We start from the raw sequence: 20,475 nt of genomic DNA, 5'->3' as shown, positions 1-20,475 counted from the left end.
ATGTTCTATCCACCAATCTGTGATTTACCAACATTTTCATACCTGAATTTGTTTGTACTTCAGTTCATTAGTGGTCTTGGTAGTGCCCATTTTGAGTCCCTATATCTTTCTGAAACATTCACTAATGTTCATCTACTGGTTTTTATATGATACATTCAATTCTATTAAATGTAAATGTATTATCATGCACTGTAGCGTCATGACTCCATGATTATAAGCACTAGGATTAATGACTGAACTGTTATTTTAGGGGTAAAAGTGTCAATGGGAAGGTGGTCAATTTTAACATTTTAATGTTGCAAAAATAATCTTATGAACATTAACTGTTATTAACACACATTTGATCTTATGACTTACCACACTTGAGGAAAAAAATATTAATTTTTTTTAAAAAGACTGGAAACATGGCAAATGCCATATTAGAAAAAATATGTGGATGTATTGACATTTTGGATAATTCTATTAACTGTCAAGAGGATGAGGCATACGATCAATATTGGGTCATGACCTTTTAAGGGACAACTCCCACTAGGGTTTAAATACCTGGGGCTCTCCACCATTTGGTTTTAGAACTGAAGAAGCTTCTTTGATGAGAGGAAATTCATCTTCAACAAACTTACAGAAGTCCAGTGACTTTCTTTCCGAGCTCCCAAGACATCAAATTGCACTGATTTTTTTATTCCAGGATCATTCTATGAATTCAACCTTTGTGAAGCAAAGAGATTTCAAGATCCTAGCAACATCCTTGCTTTATAGTTATACAACCAATGCACAGTTTGTGGTATAATTATCTCTGACACGTATACTGTGATTTCCCTGGGCTGTATTTCAGGTCATGAAGCAGCACAGAAAGGTGACCAATTTTATTCACTTCATCAGTCACCTTTAAAGGCATGGCTGATTAGTTTCTAATTTCAGGTAAAGTCTAAAACAATGTATCATTTGGAAGGTTTAATTTAGCTACGTTAACACATTTTAACTTTCCTAATATAATCCCATTCATTCACCACAATGCATCACCCCAAATACACCAAAAACAACTTGTTTCACAACTGTTTATTTATTCAAAACTCAAAAGATGAGTGTTCTGTAGATGTTTATATGGTCGATGAATGCAAGTTCCAGAGTAGATAACAGCCAGTTTGCAAAGTAAAAATAGCTAGGGAAGGACAAGGAGAGTTCCTTGTTTGATGACCAGTCAACTGGTCTTAGATCTCTAAATAATGACTTTCTCTGAGACACCTCTAAAACCCTGGGCAACCCTTTACAGCAAATTTAAAGTATAAACACAGCATGATTAGCAGTAAAACATGTGAAAAGGATGTGTACATCCTCATCATTGAACGAGTGTCCACTGGCCTGTAGGTGTAAATAGACTGCAGAGTCCTGGCCTGATGAGGTAGCTCTTCTGTGTTGTGCCATCAGCTTCGCCAGAGGTTGTTTGGTTTCCCCGATGTATAAATCCTGACAATCCTCCTGGCACTTAACAGCGTACATTGTGTTACTCTGTTTGTGTCGGGGGACCCGATCCTTGGGGTCGACCAATTTTTGGCACAGCGTGTTTTGGGGTTTAAAAGCCACAGAGACCCGGTGTTTAGAAAAAATGCGTCTCAACTGCTCAGATACTCCTGACATGTATGGGATCACTACTCTCCTGGATCAGCTGGAGCTTTCTTTTGGCGTCTTCCCAGCTTTGACAAATGTCCAGCTGGGATAACCACATTTACTCAGAGCCTTCTTGATCTGATGTTCTTCTGCTTCCCTGGCTGCTGTGTCTGTGGGGATGGTGTTCGCTCTGTGTTGTAGCGTCCTGATGACACCCAGCTCTAGTGGATGATGAGAGTCAAACCTTAAATACTGATCCATACGCATAGGTTTACTGTACACATCAGTAAGTGATATATCTGTTTTATATTTATGATAAATGTGGCAACATACAGCGATAAAAATCTTAAAACCGATTCGGGTATTTTTTATCATGATCACGAAGCTTAATATAAATATAAATATAAACATTTATGATTCATCTCTTTACAGAAACAACTCTTTATGTGAATACGGTCAAGTAATGTAACGTAAACAAAAAATCCTTACTTCTAAAAGCCCCCAGTAGACATTTAATATCTCAATTTATTGTTGTATTTAGTGCTTGGTGAGGTTACTGTCAGCTCTGTGTTCAGTGGTCTGTGTCAGAGTCTCTTCCTCTTCAGCAGCTGCAGTCAGTTCCTGCTGTAACAGCTCAGTGTCTCTGCAGTCTGACTGAGGGAGGTTTTTGTATGACTACAAATCACTGTGTGAACACTGCAGCACTGTTTATTGCATGGACACTCTTACAGTAGTAAACTGCTGCATCTTCAGCCTGAACTCCACTGATGGTCATAGAGAAGTCAGAGCTGCTTCCACTGCCAGTAAATCGAGATGGTGTTCCTGAATGTCTTATGCTCACATGTCGAATTAGGATCTTTGGAGTTTGTCCAGATTTCTGTTGATACCAGAACATACACTGACCATCACCACAGCCAGCAACAGCTTGGCTGGCCCTACAGGTCAGAGTGACAGTGGATCCAGGAGTAGATGTCACTACTGGAGGTTGAGTCACAGTCATCTGACCGCTGCATCCTGCAGACAAAAACAAATCATTCATTTATCAGCAGAAATCAATGAGAGAAAAAGCAGCACATCATGTTTGAAATGTTGCTGAGTGAATGAACCTGTAAAACAGCAGCAGGTCAGCATCCAGATGAGGATGGTGATGAGAGTCATGGTGGTTGTGCTTTCTGCTGTGTTGACTGACAGATGTGAGTCCTGCAGTGTTGAACTGACAGGACTATAAACCTTCTCAGTTCTCTGGAGGATCAGCTGATGATGCAAAGCCTCCTCTCTATGGAAATGATTTCTCTGCTCTCAACACACTGAAGGAAACTTTGTGACACAAAATCAAAAGAAAAATTGCTTTAAACTAATACCATTAATGATTTTATGGAATACAGATAAATATATTGGCAACATATTTATGTATTTTTAACACCTGGATTAAAATGGCACTCTGGTTTGTATACTTACTTTTGATTTTGGTATCAACAAATCCAATATACCTGTAAAACTGTCTTTATTACTTTGTCATAGTTTCGGAATTAATATTTCTTGAAGTGTTTCTCTTTCTTGTTTTAAACAGTTTTGTGTACGTGTGTTTAAAATAAATAAATAAATATGTGTAATGTGAAAATTGAGTTTTATCTTTCAGTTCTTAATACTAAAAATACAATTATGATAATCATGACTTCAATTCATTAAATAATTTTAAGTCACTTTAGTTAAATCATCTTCTGCATTTAATCAGGTGTACTGTGATGTTTTACATGAAAAAAAGTTCATTTTCAGTTGTTAGAGGTTTGTTCAGAGAGCAGGAGGTTTTTGTACGGCCACCTAGAGAGTTTGTATCACTGTGGTACACTTTTGGTGGAGGAACCAAACTCATCGTTGACTGTAAGTACCAGAAATGTTTAATTTTCGCAACTACTAGCATTACAAAACATTTTATAAAATTTTGAAAAGATATTTGATCAGGTTCGGTGATTGTTGTTGATCATTTTCAACAAAGTTGATCTCACAGTCTGAAAAATAACTTCCCTAAGATCAAAACTCATTCAGTTTTACAAATATCAGAATTTAAGTTAAAAAAAATAAAAAAACAAAAAATATTTTGTTCCCTTTTCATTTTTAAGGTTCTCTGACATGTTAATTAATATATTTTAAGTATTTTCCAGGTAAAACATTTCAGGTTTGGTTATATTCAAGCTTTATTTGTCAAATATAGTGTTTGTGGATTTATTTCCATATTGTTTTTAATTTGAAAATAGCTTTTTTCAAATATTAATTTATGGAATTCTCCAAAAGTAAAAAAGTGTCAGTAAACACAGACCAGCTTTGAGTTCATGGATGATTGATTGTACTTGTAGTTTAAAAGGAAGTGAAAGAAGCAGATGAGAAAGTTTAAACTGCACATCAGTGTTTCAAGTCTGTGAGTGTAACATTAAAAATTATCACATAGATGAGTTATTGACTGTAAAACATTACAGAAATAATAATATTCATCAGTGATGAATGATTAAACACCATGTAGGTATTTCTTTCCTGCTTTGATTCTTATGTCTGTGGTTGCTCTTCTCTCACCCTCTCTCTCCTCCAGTGGGTGTGGTGAGGCCCACCCTCACTGTCCTCCCTCCATCCAAAGAGGAAGACAAACAGAGGAGTGCCACTGTGGTGTGTCTGGCCACCGGGGGCTTCCCCTCAAACTGGAAGCTGGGCTGGAAGGTGGGGGGCACCACCACATCCTCAGGGGTTTCAACCAGCCTGGAGGTCTTGGGGACAGACGGCCGCTACAGCTGGAGCAGCACCCTGAGCCTCTCTGCAGACCAGTGGAGGAAGGCGGGCTCAGTGAGCTGTGAGGCCAGTCTGAGTGGACAGAGCCCCGTCACTCAAACCCTGGACTCTGACCACTGCTCAGAGTAGAGCTTCAGCAACACTTCCTGTCTGCATATGATGTGGTTGATGAAGCTACATGTTTCGTTTGTTTTAATTTTCCTGCAAACATTTGACTCTCTATTGATGTGCATGCAGATGTCATCTGTTTATTCATATTGTGTTTTCAAACCATGCTATAAAAAGAAAGTCTGTGGAACCCAATAAAATCCCAGTTTATGAAAAATCACTAATGTTTTATCTTTTGATTCTTTATCTATGAAAATTTATAACTTTTATAAAAAATGCAATTTATGAAAATGTAGAAATACATAAATATCAGTTTCTGTCATTGCACTTAAAAAAAGACATGCTCATGAACTTTTGCTCATATTTAATGATAAATATAAAGGTTGAATCACTATAAATGTAGTTGTATACTTCTTCAGTTTTATTGATGATTCTTGTGTTAGTGGATCAGTTATTCTCATCACAGTCCAGCACGCTGCACCTGCAGCCTTTAACCAGACTGAAGGAGGTTCCTGTACTGCTATAAATCACTGTGTAAACACTCGACTACAACGACAGCCCAAACAGTAATAATCTCCAACATCTTCAGACTGAAACCCACTGATAGTTAAAGTGAACTGAGAGCCAGATCTACTTCTACTGAATCAAGATAAGGTTCCTGAGAAGAGCTTTAATTTTCAGTCTCTAAGAGATTTGTTTGGGTATCTGAAGGTACTGTACCATGTTAGAGAGGCTTAACATACAGCCCTTGAATACTAGGCAGTTGTAGAGGATGAGTAACTCTACTTTAAATGACTCCCACTCATTGGAGGATTTCAACTTCTTCCTTTGAGACGGAGCTTTGCGGCCCCTAAATGCAGGCGAAGCTTAAAGAAACAGCTTTGTCCAAGCTGCTAGAAGTTGTAGCAAATGGCACACATGTTTCTTTCTGTATTCTTTTTCTAATTTTAAACTGTATTCATTTATTTACTGTACTTATTTCTCTATTTATGACAGTGCTTTTATCTCCTTTTTCCTGTTTTATATGAATTTATCAGTATAGTGTTATTTTGTTTTTGAAGGGCATGATTAGGACATCGATTTAAATTTGGTGATTAAAAATCATAATTAGAGATCATGAGCTGCCTTTGATTTAGACATGTCTGATATTTTTGTAAAAACACAAAATAGTGTGTGTGTGTGTGTGTGTGTGTGTGTGTGTGTGTGTGTGTGTGTGTGTGTGTGTGTGTGTGTGTGTGTGTGTGTGTGTGTGTGTGTGTGTGTATATATATGAATATTTTCAAACAATGCACAGAATGCTCTGTGAGTTCCATATCACATCACTATGGCAGTGATTTACTGAGCAGCTGAGTTAGAAGTTGTCACTCACACACTGAGAAAGCATTCTTCAGCACTCACAAACTTTCTATTTCTAAACATTTTGTTCACTGTTTATCTCAGTCATGCCTGAAAAGACATCAAAAAACTTTGTCCATCGCTTTCGGGATTTGATCCAGAGAAACCGCACAGGTGGAGATGTAAGTAACTAAACATACTCATTCTTGATTTCTCTGCTGTTCAAATGTCAATGTTTCTGAGAGATGTGTTATATTTTGCTGCTTTGCACAGTCAACTGTAAGTCGCTGTAGACAGAGCAACTGTCAGCGCTTCACCACAGAGTCCAGGATCCTGGACTTTCACAAAGCTCAGAGCAGTAAGACAAATGTGTTCTTTCAACAGGCAGACACATTGCATATCATACAGAGACCCAGGGATTATTCTGTGCGACTCCCACCTTTACCTGAGCGATGCGCAGCTCATCGCAGCTCTGCAGACACACACACACCCAGTGATCTGAGGGCCATTCCTTCCATTGATAGTCCTGTTGAGATGACACCACTCACTCCAGTTCCTCCACCTCCTCGAGCAGCTCGTCCATCTCAATTGCCTGTTTTCTCTGCTAAACATTCAGGAGCAGGTAAGTTGAATGGTGATGCTTTTCTTTAGTGGTTACACCTGCTGTTAGTTGAGATTTTAAAATTTTACACTGTAGATTATCTGTTTTAATGCTAAATTATACATATTCTTGTTATCCATTAATTTTCTAATGTGCTTTTTTGAAAAAAAAAACAAAGCAGGAAGAAAAATGTTTATTGTTGTTTTTTGACTAAGATGTCAATTTGTAGTTATTTACTGTTTTTTTTGTCTAAACAGACACAAAGGTCATTCATGGAACAAGAGTCTTAACAGCAAGAGACAAAATTGGACCTATTTTGGAAAAACTGCAGCTTTTCCAGGATGGGATTGTAGCCTCACCTGGACACACAGTACCAACAAAAACCTTTGCTGCAGTAAAGCCTTCGTGTCCAAAACCTCCAACAGTTCCCAAAGCACATAAACAAGGACCTCGGCCTGGGACGTTGCTGCGCCGTCCAAAAGTCGTCCCTATAGACGGTAAGTGGTTTTCCTCAGTAACTGTAGAAGATGCTGAGTACTCAAACTTTAAATTAAGGGATTTTTTAAAAAGATTTTTCTGAACAATTAATCACTGCATCATGTACAATGCTTTGAATTAGAAGAAATTACAGTTTCTTTTTACTAACCTCGTTGATTATCAGACAAGAAAGCAGACAGTCAGTGCAGTCAGAAGAATCCAAGAGAGGGCAGGGTCAAACTCCCACCTCTAGCTACACCTGTAGAGAGCCTGTCCCACAGCTTTAGTCTGCTGTCTTCAGACGACTGGTAAGAAACGTAGCAAGGTGACATCAAATACTGCACAGAAACAGTGCTGCATAATGTGGCTGTGTTATTTGTGGTGTTCCTGAAGTCATGTTCAATGTTGTGTCGTGTAAATACAGGATAAAGAAAAGACAGGGGTTGCAAACTATTCAGTCTCTGGCAAAGCACCACTCAGACATCCTGAAGACTAAACTGCATGAAGTGTGTCTGGTCCTCATTGAGGAGGTATTGCACACTTTATGTTTCTTATATGTGTTTCATGCAGTTACTTTCCCTTCACGTGCATACTACAGCCTCAACTGATGATCATCACTCACATTTTAGGTGAAAAACCAACGCTCAGCAGTAGCCTGTGAGGCCATACATACCATCGATGAGCTCTACATTCAGCTCCAGAAAACAATGGACCCAGAAGTTGAAACAACAGGCCGAGCTCTATTGCTAAAGCTTGCACAGACCAACAACAACTTTATTCATCAGGAGGTCAAACTGGCGCTTGATGCCATGGTGGGAAATTGCAGCCATGGACGGATTCTCAGCGCCCTGTTTAACACAGGACTGAAGTAAGAGGAGAGAAGAGGCTGTAGTGATTTTATCAGAAGACATGAAAGAGAGATCATGTTCACTGAGTTGTGTGTCTAATATTGTCCTTTCTCAGCCATCGCTGTGTTGCAGTGAGGAATAGCACGGCTCAACACCTGCACCAGCTGGCTGACAAACTTGGAGCAGCCGTCATCCTGAAAGCAGGAAGCTTCACTGAACGCTTTCTAATTGCTGCCTCTAGAATGGCAGGGGATGCTGCACCTGAAGCCAGGTGGGTACTTTTAAAAGGGTTTGGAAGTGCATTAATGTGCGAGTCTTGTTTTATTTTCTGAGCGTTTACACAATTAATGAAAATTAATGAGAACTGTAATCTTCCACAGGTACCATGGGCAAACAATCATCAAGAAACTGGCCCTTCACAAGGACTTTATGAATTTGTGGATGAAGATTGTCCCTGAAAAAGACAGGCGTCCTGTGGAGAAGAGCTTGAAAAAGGCTAATAATTACGGGCAGCAGGTCAGCATCCAGACTAAGCTCTCCTCTCCAGCAGGACCTCGGATCCCCAGATGTGACAATGCAAGTCCTGACGAGTACAGAGGAGAAGAGCGGCGGCTACAGTAGCAGCAGCAACCTGAGGCTAAGCTGGGAAAGTGGTTGGAGGTTCAACCATCACGACCACAGACAGTCCCAGTCGCTCTGCAGGAGTAAACTTCTCCATTTTCAGGACTACAAACTATTTCTCTGAAGGACAATATTATTTAGATTTACATTAATTATTATTGCATCATTCTTATTATTACATTATTTGTATTATTTCATTTTTATTATCACATTTTTAAGATCCTGAATGAACAATGTAAAATAAATCACTTTGTTTTCATCTGAATTAAAATGGCACTTTGGTTGGCACATATACAGTTTCTGTTTTTCTGTCAACAAATATCAATACATTCTTAGTTCTCTTGTTTTCAATTTTAACTCATGATTTTGTATTTTTATCAGGATTCAAAGTCATTTTTATAACATAAAGAAATATTAAATAAATATTAAGAAATATTATAGAAACATTTTGAAAAGAAATGAAAATGATTTGGTGGTAAACAGTTTTTTTCAACACAGAGGTTGTAAAATGTTTGCTTTACTCGAAAAAAGTGGTTAGATGCTTGTTCAGAGTCCAGCAGGTGTTTTTTGCGGCCACTTAATGACTTTGAATCACTGTGGTGGACTTTTTGTGGAGGAACCAAACTCATCAGTGGTGATATGTACACAAATCTATCAAGAATATAACTGCAGCAACAAGACATTTACTCTCAAGTATCAGAACTTATATAAATCTATATAAATCTATATAAATAGATGATGTCTGCCAAAACCTAACACCAAAATAAATCAACAGTTCACTGCTTTCACTTTAACATTGTGTTACATTCATGTTATTTAAAACATCTTTGCAGACAAATAAGGTTTTTATTCAGCTTTACCGGGTTTGTTAAATTTATTCATGAACAAAAACTTACATAAGTTACATAAATATTTAAATTCAAGTAAATGCTGCATCTAAAATCCATGACTTGATTTAATTTCTTTCATTCATTGTGTTTCTGCTTGATGACTCTGGTTGTCTTTAGTGGACCAGTTATTCTCATCAGTCTCTTCATTAACAACCTACACCTGCAGCCTTCAGTCAAAGTGAACGATGTGTTTTGTAAAGCTGTAAATTACTGTGTGAACACTCCACCATCATGCCAACACAGACACTAATAATCTGCAGCAACTCAGAAAACCCAACATGACAGAATTATTGGAAAAATCATCCTGATGAGGTTTTCTGTGTGAGTCCATTAAAAAACCTTAAAATCAGAGGAGTAGTAAGGCATAAAACTAATTATTTATTTATTCATCTAATTTTATCATCATTAATTTTATCTGTTAGACTTAGAAAGGATGCTGGAATAACATAAAAATAAATAAACATATGTAGCCTCAGGATCCTTTAACCTACCACATGAATTTTTCCTTTCGTACATTAGGTTGACAGTAATGATACTCAGTCATGTGATTATTGTGATAACCACAACTTGTCAACAACTTGTCCTGCTGGCTTCCAGCAACATGAACAACTATCTGAATATTAATGAACTTTAAATCTTGCTGTGGTTATGGACAAATGTTCATCTGTCTCTGGTCTCTCCTCCTCCAAGCAGCTCTCTGTGACTCAGCAATTCTGCACTTTAGTTTAAAGATGAGCAGAAATACATTAGAGACATTTTATACCTTCAAATCCGCTCTTCTACAAAATCACTTAAGTAACAAAAAAAAAAACATGAGAAAAATGCAAATGAAATTTTCATTTTTTCATTCTTGCCAAACTTTTTCTTTAAAACTATTTATTTATAAGTTTTGGGGAGAGGTGGACAAACCTCAGATCCATTTTCAGTGTTTATTCTAAGATGAACTAACAGGGTCCTCATTTGTCTCTGCTGTCACCTCCAGCAGGACTCTGTGCTCCCCCAGTGATGACAAACGGTCAGGACAGGAGTTGAGTGTGAGACAAGCAACCTGCTACTCTTAGCAATATGTGGTGTAAGGTTTTAAAAAAAAAACCCTGATGTACAGAGTTGGCAGCATCAACTTAGAGAGATGATGTGTAATTTAGCTGGTGGGTATGGATGTTCTTAATTAGTAATAGTATGATTATTACTGCAAATACAGCTTTTAATGATGAGTAACATTATGTTTGGTCTTGATGATAAATTAGTTGAAATGAAAAAGATTCCAACTGTAGATTCAATAGTTTCACAATGATCAAGGAAAAAATCTGTTTTATATTCAGACAAATCTTAAAAAAGATTGTTGGGGTTTTTTTGGTTTTTTTGCTTTATATTGCAAATTGTTTCTTTATATGAATATAAATATAAATATTTATGATTAGTCTGTTTATAGACAGCATATCTCTTCAAGTAATGTAAACAGAAAAAGACTTGATCATAGCAGATGTTTTTAATTTCCTCATTTCAAAATGCCCCAATAGACATGTAATATCTCAATTTAATGTTGTATTTAGTGCTTGGTGAGGTTACTGTCAGCTCTGTGTTCAGTGGTCTGTGTCAGAGTCTCTTCTTCTTCAGCAGCTGCAGTCAGTTCCTGCTGTAACAGCTCAGTGTCTCTGCAGTCTGACTGATGGAGGTTTTTGTGCAACTACAAATCACTGTCCGAACACTGGAGCACTGTTTATGTCATGTTGACTCTGACAGTAGTAAACTGCTGCATCTTCAGCCTGAACTCCACTGATGGTCATAGAGAAGTCAGAGCTGCTTCCACTGCCACTAAATCGAGATGGTGTTCCTGACTCAAGCGTTTTTGCAAATTTAATTAGGAGCTTTGGAGTCTGTCCAGATTTCTGTTGATACCAGAAAATGTTTGTCCAGAGTGCACGAGGTTTTTCTACGGCCACTTAGTGAGTTTGTATCACTGTGATACACTTTTGGTGGAGGAACCAAACTCATCATTGACTGTGAGTACCAGACATTTGTATTTTCACAATACATTATAAAGCATTTTCTTTTAATACCGAAAAGAACTTTGATCAAGTGTATTGTTTATTATTGACCATTTTATTATTACGTTTATCTCACAAACTCAGAAGTAACGCTAAAGGTATCATTATTTATTTAGTTTTGGATACAGAACCAAATTTACTGAAAACTTTTTTCTTTTTTTTTTGTAATATTAGCTTCTATAAATATTTTCAGTTAAAATGGAATGAAACTAATGTTTGGTGATAGTAAAGTTTTAACTAATTATTTTACATAGATTAAAGGAACTGAAACGAACAGATGGGAAATTTGAACTGTAGTATTAAGAGTGTTTAAGCTCTGTCTGTCTACAGTAAGAAAATCATTACATCATCTCAACACATACACAAACTTACACATGAGTTATTAGCAGTGAAGGTTTTGCCAATCGTCACTGTCACTTTCACCTTTTCAAATGTTTGTACAAGCCTTCAGTCTTACATCTGTATCTGGTTTTCCCCGTCTCCACCACCTTTCTCTTCCAGTGGGTGTGGTGAGACCCACCCTCACTGTCCTCCCTCAATCCAAAGAGGAAGAGAAGCAGTGCAGTGCCACTCTGGTCTGTTTGGCCACCGGCGGCTTCCCCTCAAACTGGAAGCTGGGCTGGAAGGTGGGGAGCACCAGCACATCCTCAGGTGTGTCAAGCAGCCTGGAAGTCTTGGGGACAGACGGCCACTACAGCTGGAGCAGCACCCTCAGCCTCTCTGCAGACCAGTGGAGGAAGGCGGGCTCAGTGAGCTGTGAGGCCAGTCTGAGTGGACAGAGCCCTGTCACTCAAACCCTGGACCCTGACCACTGCTCAGAGTAGAGCTTCAGCAACACTTCCTGTCTGCAAATAATACTGCGTTTCCTCTGTTGCAATATTTCTGAAAAAAATTGATTCTTTATTAATATGCATGCAGATTTCACCAACCAATCTTATCCATATTATGCTTTAAAAATATGCTGTTTAAAAAAACAAGTCATAACAAAATAAAAGATTTTGAAAAATATTTTTTGTTATCCTTTTGCCAATACTTTATTACACATAAATGCATAATAAACCCTCATATTTATATCCAAAATATGGACAGTGTTGAAGTCCAGTAAATCTTATATAACAGTTTATCGTTTATTTTATATAATAGTATTAAGCATAACATTTTCATTAGAAAACATGGACCATGTTAGTATTTTATGTATGTAAATATAAAAATATAATAGTTTCTATCTTTGCACCTATGCTAATAACCAATCTGAACATTTTTTTGCTTATATTTGGCTTATTTATTTATGAATATTTAATTAAAAATCTTTATAATCCCAGCAATGCAGTCCTTCAGTTTTGTTTAGATTCATGGTGTTTGCAGTCTGTCACTCTGCACCTGCAGCCTTCAGCCAGACTGAAGGAGGTTTTTGCACAGCTATAAATCACTGTGTGAACACTCCACTACCATGGGCACCCAGACAGTAATAATCTCCAGCATCTTCAGCCTGAACACCACTGATGGTTAAAGTGTACTGAGAACCAGATCTACTGCCACTGGAACGAGTCGGAGTTCCTGAGAAGCGAGTTAATGATTCATCTCTCCAGGTTTCTGAAGGTACCAACTGAGATCAGCACCAATATTTAAAATCCCTGTAGCACTGATGGTCACAGTCCCACCAAGACTGACAGACTTGGTTTTATCAGTCTGAGTCAAAAAAATATTGGCAAATGACTCTGAAATGAGGGGGAAAATGACAAGTTTGTTTTTTAGACACAAACATAAAAATAGCAAAGAAAATTTCATCAAAAATGAAATAGTCTGTGTCTTAAATGTGAGAATCTCTCAGCCTGACTCAGCTACCAACATTGGAAACACCATCCTGACTCAGTTTTCAGTGGAAGTGCCTGAGAGCATGTGTGACAGCAGAACTTAAACTGTGAGGAGCAGTGATGCATGAAAGTGTGCAAAACACACTGTAGGAGGAAACCACCCACCTCTCCCAATGAAACACAAAACACAGAGCTCATGTGAGGAGACGATCATTCAACCTTTTCATTATATTTATATGTCCTATTTTTGTCTACTGGACATTATGAATGTGTTCTACTTTCTTTCCTACCTGAAATATTTTTACCATATTATGTATTGTCGTCTAGATATTAATTATGTCGTGAAAGAGTATCCTCTACACGCATATGTGAATCTAATGCATTCATGTGTAGTCTTGATTTAAACTTAATTATTAGGATTCTGCATAACTGTTTCCAGTTCATTCATTTAAGTTTTTTAATACGTTATTAATATGTTATTATATAGAAAAAGGCAGCGTTGCATTTTGCATGCTTATTACACAGAAACTACCACAGGTAATTGAGTGGTAATAGCTTTTAAATTATGACATTATTATTTTCTTTTTGGGGGGAGCAGCACGGTGGAACGGTGTTTAGCAATGTTGCAGCAGAGCAAGAAGGTCCTGAGATCAATTCCTCCACCAGGCCAGGGTGTTTCGTGTGGAGTTTGCATGTTCTCCCCGTGTTTGTGTGGGTTCTCCCCGGGTACTCTGGCTTCCTCCCACAGTCCAAAGACATGCAGTTAGTGGGGATAGGTTAACTGGTAACTCTAAATTGCCCATAGGTGTGAATGTGAGTGTGAATGGTTGTCTGTCTCTGTGTGTTAGCCCTGCGACAGACTGGCGAGCTGTCCAGGGTGTACCCTGCCTCTCGCCCTATGACAGCTGGGATGGGCTCCAGCACCCCCCGCGACCCTGAAAAGGATAAGCGGAAGCAAATGGATAGATGGATATTTTCTTTTTCTGCCTTATTATCCTACTACTACCACCATTTATTAATAAAAGTGCTATTGCAAATTTCTCTTTTATATTATATTTATAGTCTCCGCATTGTTGGAAATCAGTCATATGGCTCTCTACTTACATTTTGTTCAGGTCAGCTGACCACAGCTACACACACATACACACAAGCAAAAGCAATCTACTGGAGCTCACAACACAAATTATGTTGTGACTTATTTCTAAGTAATTATTTTCCCCACACTGCACCTCAACACCCACTCTTAGGGATCCCCCTCCTCCAAAATTTCCCTTTAATCTCTGGTTGACTCATGCTTGTCAACATAGCACAAACTTTTTGCAATAACCACAACTTCTCTTTATGATATCTTAGGTTTTGTTTGTTTGGGGCGGGGGGTCTTAGATATAGTGACAAGCACAATGGGTTAAATGTATTATTTATAATTAAAACTATCTACTAGATTATTTCAATTGATAATTCTCTTGGTGGAGTGTCAATAGCTTGAAAATGGTGAGGAATTGTATGAAAATGATGTGACATAACACAGTAGTAAAAAACTTGAAACAGACAGTTGGTTTTTGTTGTTTTCTTGTGTCACAATGAGCAAACTTGATATGAATACAAAGGTAATAAATATATATTTCATTTGTTCATATGAACGACTACTCTTGCTGTGACTACAGTCAGGAAATCTAACCAAAAAGTAGTTGTAATATTTTCATTAAAAATGTAATTGTTTATTTATTTAAATCCTTGTGTTAAAATGCCCTTGAATGTGTTTATTGCTCAGGGAGGTTACTGTGAGGTCTGTGTTCAGTGGTCTGTGTCAGAGTCTCTTCCTAGCTGCAGTCAGTTCCTGCTGTAACAGCTCAGTGTCTCTGCAGTCTGACTGAGGGAGGTTTTTGTACGACTACAAATCACTGTGTGAACACCCAAGCACTGTTTATGTAATGTTCACTCTGACAGTAGTAAACTGCTGCATCCTCAACCTGAACTCCACTGACGGTCATAGAAAAGTCAGCGCTGCTTCCACTGCCACTAAATCGAGTTGGTGTTCCTGACTGAAGTGTTTTTGCATATTTTATTAGGAGCTTTGGAGCCTGTCCAGATTTATGTTGATACCAGTACATGGCGTCACCATCATCCCATCTCTTAACAGCTTGGCTGGTCCTACAAGCCACTGTCACAGTGGATCCAGGAGTCGATGTCTCTACTGGAGGTTGAGTCACAGTCACCTGACCGCTGCATCCTGCAGACAAAAACAAATCATTCATTTATCAGCAGAAATCAATGAGAGAAAAAGCAGCACATCATGTTTGAAATGTTGCTGAGTGAATGAACCTGTAAAACAGCAGCAGGTCAGCGTCCAGATGAGGATGGTGATGAGAGTCATGGTGGTTGTGCTTTCTGCTGTTTTGACTGACAGATGTGAGTCCTGCAGTGTTGAACTGACAGGACTATAAACCTTCTCAGTTCTCTGGAGCATCAGCTGATGATGCAAAGCCTCCTCTCTATGGAAATGATTTCTCTGCTCTCAAAACACTGAAGGAAATTTATATATCTTATTTTTGTTTATTGGACATTTTGAATATGTTCTACTTTCTTTCCTACCTGAAATATTTTTACCATTTTATGTATTGTCATCTAGATATTAATTATGCTGTGAAAGAGTATCCTCTACATGCATATGTGAATCTAATGTATTCATGTGTATTCTTCATTCAATTTTAATTATTAGGATTCTGCATATGTTTTTCCAGTTCATTCAATTAAGTTTTTTAATAGGTTAATAATATGTTATTATATAGAAACAGGCAGCTTTGCATTTTGCATGCTTATTACATGGAACTACCACAGGTAATTGAGTGGTAATAGCTTAGAAAACAATTCATTCATTTATAAACAAAAATAAATGAGAGAAAAAGCATCACATCATGCTTGAAATGTTGCTTGGCTTCATCAGTCTGAGTCAAAAATTTATTGGGAAATGAGCCTGAAATGAAGAAAAAAATAAAAACTAACTAACAAAAGAACCACCTTTTTTGACCTCAAATTTTACTGAGAAAGAATGAGTAACATATTTTAATGTTTTATATTTTTTTATAACACACTCTGCAGTTTCAAATGCATTTTGAGTTCCTGAAAATAACTGCATTATTATTGCATTAACATGATGATGTTGGCATTTTTGCTCAGACCTCACAGAGCTGTTTGATTGTAAACTCATCTGATAATAATTATTGAAGCTGAAAAAGACCAAATCCTCAGACTGTGAGGTAAAACTTTTTTTGCTTTAACATACTAACTACTAATCTAGCAGGTTGTATATGTTACTGCATGTTTACTTAAAAAGTCAGGTCTCTGTCTATGGTATGAAATTAATCTAATCCAAAGAAAAAACTCAGTATTCTGGAGTTAGTATTACCTTGTGCTTTGGAGCTATAGATTCTGTGAACAACCTTTGTTTCTGCAGAAGGAAACTGTTTCCATAACTGAAGTGTGAAGCTGAAAGGAGCACAAATGTCAATTTCACTACCCCTTAATGAGTATCAGGGAGTTTCTATGGAACAGTGCTGTCTCTAATCTCCTCCGAGAGATCATCGCTGCAACACATCGGTCCCTAGTTTAATTTGATATTAGTATAACTAATGTGCTTATTCTCACACATATGTTTCAACACAGCAGTAATCTAGGTCTTCATAAGTTCTGAGTTGAGGTTACAGATTTCAGTGCTGGCTGTACGGCTCAGAGAGACGGCCTTATAGACTTATAGACAGCTGTCCACCCAGCAAAACATTTAAAACTGTCATTTTACAGAAGGACAAAAATTTCAGTGTGATACTGAAACTATAGAAAACTATTTTGCATTCAGAGTGCACGACAGATATTCAAATTAATGCGTGGGTCAGTGAGCACACACCTGCACCTATGGAGTCCGGGTGGAAATTGTACATTGCTGCTGTACAAATAGTGCCCTCTTATGTCAAAATAAGAGAATACACATAAATTGACTCTGATACATGAATCCAAAAAGCAGACTGGACATCCATGCGAATGATTGAAAAAACACATTTTCTTTGTCTCCTTCTGGCCAATTGTAAAAAAAAATTTAATTCATTTCTGTTAAGGTTTTTTTTTTACATTTTTTGTCTGTCTGTGTCTCAGTTGTCATTTTGTGACTTTTGCATTCAATGTATTTCTTTATAGTGTGTTTTTATACTTTGGCTTGTTTGGTTATTAGTTTGCTTATTTGCATTTCCTTATATTGTTTTATGCCATTTTGCATTTTGTTATATAATTGCAGGCTATTTGTGGTTATTTCATATTTTTTGTCATGTTTTCGTTGTGGGGTTTTTTCCTGGTTCACACTCCTGTTTATTGTCTTTGCACTGACTTACTGTGAACACCATTCTTTTGTGGTCAGTTCTTCTCCTAGACGTCAAAACACACTAACACCCTTAAAATGACTGTTAGCATTTTTATCAGTACTAATTTAACCATGATACACACTAACCAAGACACAAATCTCCTTATACTGTTTTATGTCATTTGTATTTTTTTACATGATTTTCTGCTTTTTGTGGTTATTTTAAAATCTCATGGATCAGTTTTGTTATTATTTCTTTTTCTATTTGATACTATTTGATATATCTGCACATATGTTTGTGCACACCATCCTTTTGTAGTCATTTTACATATTTCGAACAACTTCTTTCCACATTTTGTATGTTACAGTCTTATTCTGAGGAAGGGTACAGAAAAATAGTAAAAGGCATCTAAAGGATTCTCAGACTAAGAGAAACAAAATCTGGTCTGGCTTTCACTCAGGAGAAGAGTGGACTCTACAGCAGCAGCAGTCTGAGTCTGAGCAAGGAGAGCTGGATGAATGGTCAGGGTCATCCAGCATGATTACATGCAGCTAAGGTCTCTCCACAGGAGTCAATGTGCCAGTTTAGAGGACTAAACATTAAAATGCAGCCATCATTACAACCCTGTGATACTACATTTACTGTTATTCAGCAGAGTTAAATCAGCATATTTAAGCTTTTAGTTTCTTCAGTTTCATTTAGATTCATTGTGTTTGTGCTCTTTTTGTGTTCACTGGGCCAGTAACTCTCATCACAGCCTCTGCACCAACTATCTGCACCTGCAGCCTTCAGTCTTGCTGAAGGAGGTTTTTGTACAGCTCTAAATCACTGTGTGAGTGCTCCACCACCATGATCACCCAGACAGTAATAATCTCCAGCATCTTCAGCCTGAACACCACTGATGGTTAAAGTGTACTGAGAACCAGATGTACTGCCACTGAATCGAGACGGAGTTCCTGAGGAGCGAGTTGATGCTTTGTATATAAGAAGTTTGGGGGTCTCTCCTGTTTTCTGAAGGTACCAACTGAGATCAGGACCAATATTTGAACTCCCTGTGGCGCTGATGGTCACAGTCCCACCAAGACTGACAGACTTGGCTTCATCAGTCTGAGTCAGAAAATTATTGGCAAATGACTCTGAAATGAAGAAATAAAACAAAGACTTTAACAGCATCTTTTAACTTTAAAATAGTAAACATCAGGAAGGCATTTTAAACTCTCAAACTCAATGTACACAGAAAGAGCAGATAACATGTCACCAAACATAAAATTTGTTTTATATGTCAGAAATGTTTTCAAAACTCTCTCACCCTGACTCAGAAAGCCTAACAAAAGAACCACCAACATTGGAAACACCATCCTGACTCAGTTTTCAGTGGAAGTGCATGAGAGCATGTGTGACAGCAGAACTTAAACTGTGAGGAGCAGTGATGCATGAAAGTGTGCAAAACACACTGTAGGAGGAAACCACCCACCTCTCCCAATGAAACAGAAAACACAGAGCTCATGTGAGAAGAGGCTCATTCAACCTTTCCATTATATTTGTCTCATTAACAGGGCCCATATTAGTTGGTCGATACTATTTGGTTCATTTTGCTCGTTCTGGCAAACCTAATCTATATTTACTTGGGAAAATGTAAATACATGAATATCAGTTAAAAGGAAGGTATATTAAACTGATGTAATATTATCTTTTTCTATGTGCTGAAAGACATACAGTTCTACACAACTCATGATAGCATAAATCTATGAAAACCCGACAGATAAGCTTCAGTTCTGTAGGTACTGAGCTGATTTCTTTACAGATACCTGTGCTGACTGTACAGCTCGGAGAGACGGTATCTCCTTGTTTTATAGACGTTGATAATTGTGTGTCAGAATCAGAGCTAGGTTAGCTGTCAGTCCAGTAAAATATTTTTATTTTTTTTTTAAATTTTAAGATATTTTTTTATCATCGCATAATAAAAACTTTTTTTCAAAAATGTTTTTTTCTGGGATGATAGTATGGGATATATCGCAAATATTCAAATTACAGCATAGGTCAGTGAACACACCTGCACCTGGAGAGTCTGCATGGGAAAGTATACCTCTCTGTTTATATGAAAACAAATAGTGCCCTCTTGTGTCATAAAAAGAGACTACACAAAATTAAATCCACCAAATTGATACAAAAAGCAGACTGGACATCGGAGAGACTCTGAAAGAGACACAAAATTGCAGGAGCGACTTAAAAAAAAATATGCCCTGCCTCTTTCTAGTCATCTATATTAAAAATAAAAATAATTGATAATAATATTGATCTTTGTCGAGAGTTTGTGTTTCTTTGCAATTTTGCATTTACATACATTATTTTACAGTATTGTGCATTGCTTAACATGACAATTTCCTTTTGGTGTTTTTTTTCACACCTCATATTTGTTTGTAGTGTTTTGTAGTCATTTTTTCCTGTTTCATACCTCTTTTTATTGCATCCTTTTATGGTCATTTTTCACCTCTGAGTAGCCAAAAAATGTCACTTAAACATAACAGTTTATCCATGCATCTCATTAATTGAGATCCAAATCTCAGAGGGCAAACTTTAATTACAATTTACATCATGTCTAAATTTTATTCAATGCCAGAAATTATTCTTTTCAGTATCACATATTTCTAACTGGAACAGGTGTTCTGGTTAAAAAAACACATAATGATGTATTTTACTGTGTCATAAGGATTTGTGAAACTTGTTGTGTAAATACATCAACAAGTTTCAGTGTTTGCAGTGATTGTCTAAAGTTTCTAGAAATTGAAACAAGAAAGCAAACACTAATTTCATAATACTATGTGTCTAAGGGTTATCATTATATTGTGATTCAGGAAACCAAAGATGAGTTGGTGAATAAAAAAAAGAATCTGAAAAAAAAACTGAAATCCTCTTTTGTCGTGTTCATTTTACCAATAAAACAATCGTGTGCATAGTAAGAGCCGTTCAAAATACCGAACACTACACAAAATATACAAAA

At 37.2% G+C, this 20,475-nt stretch overlaps 1 protein-coding gene and 5 gene segments (V, D, J or C); 3 read left to right on the top strand and 3 right to left on the bottom strand.

The window, feature by feature from the left end:
* Window positions 1-2,199: 2,199 nt before the first annotated feature.
* Window positions 2,200-2,827, bottom strand: LOC116310312. The segment is given in 2 exon segments: window positions 2,200-2,619; window positions 2,712-2,827. Coding segments are annotated over 2 exon segments (384 nt in total).
* On the top strand, window positions 2,762-4,711 carry LOC116310310. The segment is given in 3 exon segments: window positions 2,762-2,798; window positions 3,382-3,486; window positions 4,190-4,711. Coding segments are annotated over 3 exon segments (465 nt in total).
* Window positions 4,712-5,843: 1,132 nt separating this feature from the next.
* LOC120434970 (TOG array regulator of axonemal microtubules protein 1-like) lies at window positions 5,844-8,373 on the top strand. Its single transcript, XM_039603654.1, has 8 exons — window positions 5,844-6,008; window positions 6,211-6,448; window positions 6,685-6,924; window positions 7,089-7,212; window positions 7,329-7,434; window positions 7,534-7,772; window positions 7,868-8,023; window positions 8,133-8,373. The coding sequence occupies exons 1-8, from the start codon at window positions 5,934-5,936 to the stop codon at window positions 8,371-8,373; spliced, it is 1,419 nt and encodes a 472-aa protein (XP_039459588.1). The 5' UTR covers window positions 5,844-5,933.
* A 2,862-nt stretch (window positions 8,374-11,235) lies between these two features.
* LOC120434708 lies at window positions 11,236-12,280 on the top strand (the record flags this gene model as incomplete). The annotated part of the segment is given in 2 exon segments: window positions 11,236-11,266; window positions 11,813-12,280. Coding segments are annotated over 2 exon segments (354 nt in total), but the record flags the coding sequence as incomplete, so codon positions are not given.
* Window positions 12,281-15,023: 2,743 nt separating this feature from the next.
* Window positions 15,024-15,520, bottom strand: LOC120434969. The segment is given in 2 exon segments: window positions 15,024-15,355; window positions 15,448-15,520. Coding segments are annotated over 2 exon segments (384 nt in total).
* Window positions 15,521-18,284: 2,764 nt separating this feature from the next.
* LOC116310326 lies at window positions 18,285-18,843 on the bottom strand. The segment is given in 2 exon segments: window positions 18,285-18,610; window positions 18,784-18,843. Coding segments are annotated over 2 exon segments (360 nt in total).
* Window positions 18,844-20,475: the final 1,632 nt, after the last annotated feature.

The sequence above is a fragment of the Oreochromis aureus genome, linkage group 19 (genome assembly GCF_013358895.1).
Source record: "Oreochromis aureus strain Israel breed Guangdong linkage group 19, ZZ_aureus, whole genome shotgun sequence".
NCBI classification, from domain to species: domain Eukaryota; kingdom Metazoa; phylum Chordata; class Actinopteri; order Cichliformes; family Cichlidae; genus Oreochromis; species Oreochromis aureus.
The sequence above is the reverse complement of the archived record's forward strand: the minus strand, read 5'-3'. Positions and strand labels throughout refer to the sequence as shown.